Source organism: Chenopodium quinoa, unplaced genomic scaffold (genome assembly GCF_001683475.1).
Source record: "Chenopodium quinoa cultivar QQ74 unplaced genomic scaffold, ASM168347v1, whole genome shotgun sequence".
Taxonomy (NCBI): Eukaryota; Viridiplantae; Streptophyta; class Magnoliopsida; order Caryophyllales; family Amaranthaceae; genus Chenopodium; species Chenopodium quinoa.
This window is the reverse complement of record NW_018744878.1, coordinates 5790976-5798346: the sequence shown is the minus strand read 5'-3', so window position 1 is coordinate 5798346 and position 7371 is coordinate 5790976. Positions and strand designations below refer to the sequence as shown.

General features: G+C 41.1%; 1 protein-coding gene across 1 annotated transcript; it reads right to left on the bottom strand.

Annotated features, from left to right (window-relative positions):
- Positions 1–6306: 6306 nt before the first annotated feature.
- Positions 6307–7293, bottom strand: LOC110705278. The gene has a single exon (XM_021883119.1). It carries the CDS (start codon positions 7291–7293, stop codon positions 6307–6309), a length of 987 nt encoding a protein of 328 aa, XP_021738811.1.
- Between the last annotated feature and the right edge of the window lie 78 nt (positions 7294–7371).

Below are 7371 nucleotides of genomic sequence, written 5' to 3'. Positions count from 1 at the left end.
TTATCTTACATATAGACACGTTTCAAGATTTCAATCAGGAATAAATTGATGCTTTTACTAGAAGTATTTATTTATATAAACAAGCTGGTTACTTCAATAGTTCAATTTGTCAAATGATGAGTTCATTTTACCTTATTTCGCTTAATATTATTTTAGATTAAAAAAAAAGTTTAGATAAAGATATATATGATCAAATATGATAAATTCAGGAAGAGCAAGGGATACTCGATCTCAAGTTCGATTGATTTAAATTAGTTAGTTTAGTGAATCTCAGATAAGTTTAGATAAAATAAAATTTGGTGCATGGAATAAACATTTTTATCTAATTTTAAAAGACTAAACATTGCACTATACGGATAGATATGGGTTTACACTATACGTGCACTCGGGTATTTAATGAAAATTCTATTGAGAAAGAGTGATTGTGGCCAAGAAAGACACATTGCCAAGCTACCAAAGTACGCACCAACGGCAACAAATTTTAGTACCTTAAGAATAAAATGTAGCAATTTGACAGATCGAAAGAGATTGCTAATAGCTACTAGGATGGCGAAATCAGTGCTTGTAAAAGGTAATTAAGTCAAATGAATGAAGAAAATTTCCAACTGAAGATAAGGGATAATAAAAAAAGTAACAAAATAAGCAAAAAAAAAAATTAAAAAGTGAGGGGAAGGTATATATATATATATATATATATATATATATATATATATTATACAAATAAATAAATATGACAAATTGACAATATATTATCTGAATTATTAATAACAATGCAAATTCAATTTAGCTTGATTTCGATTGAAGGTGGGGGTAATTTTAATTTTTAAGAGTTGATGATTAAAAGTATGTACGTAAATGGTAAGTAGAATATTTTTAGTAACGTTCAAGATACTAAAGTCTAAAACCCCAGAGGTCTACAGATACTAGGCCTAAATGGATCAGACAAGGTGGTGTCTCAAACACACTCCTGAGTCCAGACTTCAAAACCCAAATTTAGTATGTGTTGATCGGTTTATGTGGATGGTTGTCACGAATTACGAGTGGTGGCGTAAGGCCGGGTTGTCGGAGCATGAGCAGGCTAAAGCGCGAGCTTTGTATATGTAGACATCTAAGGAGCACATGTATAAGGTTGTACACTTGAAATGAGCGTACACGGTGCTTAGACGTGGCCACGATGGTTTTGGAATCGAACATACACAAACTCTAAGTAATTTCAAATAAAAGATTTGAAATAATCCTAATAAAGAATTCTAATGTTTAATTATGAGGTGCGTGACAAAAATTTAAGACTTATAGATTTGAAAGATTTTAAATGTCTTATGTCATCAATTCATCATCTAATACAATTTGCTTATGGTAATAGTGAAAATATCACCATTTGATGGCTATCTAGGTTGTAATTTTCATACTTAAGCGCTTAATTGTACTTGATTAGTTTCATTGGATAAGCTCCAATTGAAATGGACAGGTTGACTATTATTCGTATTACCATTCTTCCTGTTACTAGTTACTATTACAATTATCCTTCTTAAAAAAAAAGGTTCGAAAAGCACATCTCAATCCAAACTGTAGGAAATAATCCCCTCCCGTATTCCATTATTGGTAAGTGTATAAATACAAAGATTACACAAGACACTAAGCTATGATTAAGGAGTGTGAACATAGAAATAATTAATGCAAAGGTGAAAGGGGAGTGAACCTAGAGAATATACACTTAGGGAATACACAATAATTTACATAATCTAATATACCCCCGCAGTCGAAGCGGGAGATGGTCGGACGCTAAGACTGTTTCGAAAGTCTTCAAAGAGGAGTTGCGGAAGACCTTTGGTGAAGATGTCCGCAATTTGATATCGAGAGGGAACATGAAGAACACGAACTTGACCAAGAGCAACCTTTTCACGCACAAAATGGATGTCCATCTCGATATGTTTGGTTCGTTGGTGTTGAACCGGGTTGCCCGAGAGATAAACCGCACTAACATTGTCACAATAAACAATTGTGGCTTTCTTGATGGGACAGTGAAGCTCGAGAAGGAGGTTGCGTAGCCAACAAGATTCGGCAACAACATTTGCAACACCACGGTATTCGGCTCGGCACTTGACTTTGAGAGAGTGGGTTGCCGTTTTGCGGACCATGAGATCAAATTTTCCCCAAGATAGACGCAAAATCCGGAGGTGGATCGGCGCGTATCTGGGCAGCCACCCCAGTCCGCGTCTGAGTAAGAAATAAGGCCGGTGGTGGGTGAGTTGTACAGGTGCGGCCCGTAGGATATGGTGCCTTGGATGTATCGTAAAATGCGGCGAATAGAAGCCATGTGTTCCTTCCTAGGGTCGTGCATATACAAGCAAATTTGTTGGACGGCGTAAGAGATGTCGGGGCGAGTGAAAGTCAAGTATTGAAGAGCTCCGGCAAGGCTTCAATATAGTGTCGGATCGTCGGTGGGGGGGCCGGAAGTGGAGCTTAACTTTGCCTTGGTGTCTACCGGTGTTGCTAAAGGTTTACAAGAAGACATTTTGGCCCGAGCTAGAATATCCGTAGCATAGGATTTTTGAGATAAAAACATACCACCCGAATGCCGAACAACCGAGATACCAAGAAAAGAGCTCAAGGGCCCGAGATCAGTCATAGAAAATTCGGAGCACAAGCGAGTCATAATAGATAGACGAAGATCATCGGAAGAGGAGGTGAGAACAATGTCGTCGACATAGAAAAGGATGTATGCCAAATCCTTGCCATGAGAATAAATGAAGAGAGAATTTTCCGATTTACTGTGAGAGAAGCCAATTGTAGCAACAAAAGAGGCAAAGCGGTGATACCAAGCCCGCGGAGCCTGTTTGAGCCCATAGAGAGCCATCTTTAGGAGACACACATGACCCGGTTTAGTTTTGTCACGTAGGCCCGGTGGTTGATGCATGTAGACAGTTTCAGAAATATCACCATTGAAGAAGGCATTCTTGACATCCATTTGATGAATGGATCATGACTTGGAAAGAGCAATGCTGAGAACAGTTCTAATTGTTGCCGGTTTGACCATCGGGCTGAAAGTTTCATCGCAATCAACTCCCACCTATTGATTCCTGCCATTAACCACAAGATGGGCTTTGTGCCTCTCAAAAACACCATTAGCATCCTTTTTATGTTTATAAAGCCACATGCAAGGAATAACATTAACATTTGGAGGACGGGGCACCAACTCCCACATCTTAGTTTTAATTAGAGCATCGAATTCAATCATCATGGCATTTTTCCAATTCGGGTCGGAAAGGGCAGCAATTGGATTTTTGGGCAAAGGGGATGGAGTAGCTTGACAACTAAGATCAAAGATATTTTTGGGTTTGTATATCCCATGAGAAGCCCTGGTCCGTACAGCCAAAGGAGGAGGGACGGGCTTGCTTGGTTGCTGGCCCAACTGAGATTGGGCTGTAGTAGGAGGAGGAGGTGTAGGTTGGGCCTGATCAGTTGGGCTAATGGGGGTAGAGATGGGGAATGACCCAAAGTGAGTTGGGTTGGAGTGGCGTCTGGTGGGCCTAGGGGATGGTGAGCCCACTGAAGAGGAAGGAGTGTGGCGGTGTGGAGAGCCAAAGATGAGAGGAGTTTGCGCTGGAGTGTTTTGGGCCGTAGGAGAGAGAGGAGGGGGAGGCGTCTGGGCCGTGGAGTTTGGACTGGACTGAGTGTGAATTTGATGAGCTAAATTGGAAGAAGACCATCATCGAGGAAGTCGTAGTCAGTAGGTAACGGGGAGTGAATTTTAGCAAAGGGAAATTGATTTTCATCAAAAATCACATGACGGGAGATGAAAATTTTTCGAGTGGACATGTCATAACACTTATAGCCACGGTGATTAGGAGGATAGCCTAAAAACACACAAGGTGTGGAACGAGGTTGGAGTTTGTTGATAGTAGTAGAGGGAAAGAGAGGGTAGCAAAGACACCCAAAAACCCGTAAGTGAGAGTATGAGGGGTTTTGTTGAAATAGAATATTTGTGGGTGAGTCGTAGGCTAGAAGTTTTGTGGGAAGTATGTTGTGAAGATACTTGGCCATTTGGAGTGCATGATGCCAAAAAGAAGGTGGCATGGAAGAGTGAGAAAGAAGAGTGCGGATTGTGTTATTGATGGTACGAATCTTTCTTTCGGCTTTGCCGTTTTGAGGTGAAGTGTGGGGACAAGAGAAGCGGAAGACCATACCATTAGAGACACAAAAATTACGAAAAGAATCATTATCATATTCTTTACCATTCACATTGAAAACACTTAATATGACGCTCAAATTGATTTTTAGCATAAGCGTTTAATTGGAGGAAGAGAGAATGAACTTGAGACTTTCTAGCAATTGGAAAAGTCCAAAGAAAATTAGAGAAATCATCCAAAAATAACACATAATAGTGATGTCCCGCACTACTAAGTTTCGGGGAAGTCCAAATGTCACTATGCAAAATATCAAATGGCAAAGTAGTACATGTAGTGGATGAATAAAAAGGAAGTTTGACATGTTTCCCAAAAATACAAGAAGAACAAACAGTAGATTTCAAATTCCCATTACATTGAATAAAATTATTCTTCTTGAGAGAGTCCAAAACAAGAGAGCCGGGGTGACCTAGGCGATCATGCCACAAAGTATAGGAGATGGCGGCAAGGGTGGTGGGTGGTGAGGCGTGAGTAGTGGTGGAGGTGAAAGGATATAGCTCCCCCGAGCTAGTACATCTCATACGAATGGTCCCCGTCCGGAGGTCTGATGGGCGTGCGAACGGTCGTACATTCCACACTCAATCAAACACATTTATTAACAAACACCTTACAAACCAAGCATAATGACAAGTAAGAGTTCGGTCCACAAGGAACAGGATATGATTGCCAAAGATCTTTACACTTAAGCTAGCTCGAAGTCAATTGGTGAATAGGGGTTCGTCAAGAAGACAAACAAACTATGGTGCTAAATCAATGAATTAAAGATACTAGGGAATGAGATCCGCTCAACCAAGGCAAATAGGCAAACGGGGAGTAAAATAGACAAGATATAGCAAGGACTATATGTAAAATCAACCTCATGCAATTAGAAAACAACTCACACTACTAAACTTAGATTCCTCATTAGTTTAGCAATAGATGATACATAATCAAATTACAATAAGTAATGACGTACTCAATTTACACTTCCATGTCAAATTAGGCATATCATACTATCAAGCTCCTTAGTCAAGGGTAGCTAAACCTATCATGAGGAACTAACAAGCAATCTCATATAATCAATTTAATTGCAATACAAACATCAATGCTTCTCCCACATTTGCATAGTTAACCCAAAAAGGTCGAGCTTCACCCAACCCCTAGCAAGAAAACTACTCACAACTCATGTTTATCAACATGCAATCAAGAATTAGGGTTCTAAATACTTCAATAATTGGGGAAAAGTGGTTAACAATTGAAATAACTATCATCCAATAACAAATTACCAAGAACTAAGAAGATTTAAATAACATGCAAATACCAAATGAAATCTGAAATTAAAAGGAAGAAGGTTGGAGAAATTACTAATTGAAGCTTCAAATGTTGAATACAAATTGCCCAACTTTGAGAATAATTCTTGAATTTCACTAATACAATGATTTGATTTGATGAAAACTAAGCTAAATTAATCCTAAGGAATGTTCCAAACTAAGGGAGGTTTCTGAAAACTAGGCTACTGTCCTGCTTCTCCCGTCTTCTTTTAAACGACCTCAAAAGGACCTTAAATAGTCCGTACAAAATCGGCTGAGATCGGGAAAAGGTCCGACCGAACTATGGGTAAGTTCGGTCGGACTCAGGGTAGGTTCGGTCGAACCATGTGTAGGTTCGGTCGAACCTCCCTGATCCTTGTTTGGTCGAACTTTTGAGGTTCGACCTCTCCTGCAAAATTGCTGAAAACAGGTTTGACACTGCCTTCACTGCACCCTGGAGGTTCGGTCGAACTTTTGAAAAGTTTGACCACACCAAGGTTCGACCGGACCTTTCAGAGGTTCGGCCACACCTCCTCTTGCACTTCCTTTTCTTGCTTCCTCTCCTTCCCTTTTGCCCCTCTTTCCTTTGTCCATGGCTTCCATGCTTGGCCAAGGGGCCTCCCACCGTGCATAGGACTGTCACGGAACCTGCAGAAGATACCAAAGTTCACGAGAGCATGGGGATGATAAAATAATGCATAAAGATTATCAAAATAAGCATTAATTTTCATCGACACAAAAAGAAGCCATAAGAGGATAATGAGGTGGAAAAACCTAAGAAAAATAAGAGGAAAAAGACCTAAATACTACCCCTAAGAGTGACATAAATGTCACTCATCAAGGTCCTTCACAGAAAAACCAAACAGATCAAACTCAATTGAAACTAAATTGTCACAAGTGAATTTTCGGACAGAGATAAGATTTTTTATGAGATTAGGGGCATGGAGAACATTTTTTAAGGTAAAGGGAGGGAGGGAAGTTTGCCCAAAACCACGAATAGGAATGCCACTACCATTACCAACTATAATATTTCGATTATTGCTCAAATTAAAATAAGACGAGAGAGTACCTTGTTGAGAAGTCATGTGAGATGTAGCTCCGGTGTCCATGTACCAATTCTCATCGGGAGGAGTCAAAGAGAGAGTGTGAAGAGCCGCTTCGACATCCGTAGGAGCATACCCGACTGATGAGGGAGTTTGAGAAGAGAAGGCAGATTGTTGGTGTTGCTGTGGTCTTGGGCCTAAGATGCCTAGTTGGTGAATCCTTGGCCCAGCAGGAGGTCGGGCCCATTGAGAAGTTGGGTATGGGCATGGGGGGACGGCCCATGGAGTAGGACCCCAGGCAGCCCAAGGTGGGAATTGCCACCCTTGGGTGTCATTCCATTGCGGTGGTTGTTGGCGTTGCGGCTGTTGCCCGGAGCCACGGCCGCCGCGGCCCTTGTTATTCCGGCCACCATTGTTGCGGCCTTTGTTGTTGTTGCCGCCGCGACTACCACCGCGACCACCATTGTATTGTTTTTGTTGATTGCGATTTCCATGATTAGCAGGGGTTGAGTGAAATTCATGGTTGGGTGAAGAGTTACCCGCAACAAGAAGAGCGGAGCCCGAAGCATTTGCTTCATTGGTAGCCTGATTCGCCTGTCGAGATTCCTCCAATAAGAGCATGGAACGTGCTTTCTGAAACGGAACAGGAGGGTCGGATTGCTGAAGAAGGGCAGCCACATTGCCGTATGCCTTTGGAAGGCCACGCACGAGAGTAATGACGAGGCGATGCTCGGAGACCTTGGCACCAACATTTGCGAGTTGATTCGCAAGCATCTTAATGTGTTGGCAATAAGTAGAGATATTAGGAAAATTGTTCAAATCGATTTGTGAGAATTCGGTTTCGAGTTGAAC

Excerpts from the sequence above, each read along its gene's own strand:
- LOC110705278 (XM_021883119.1), bottom strand. The coding sequence starts at position 7,293 with ATGCTTGCGAATCAACTCGCAAATGTTGGTGCCAAGGTCTCCGAGCAT.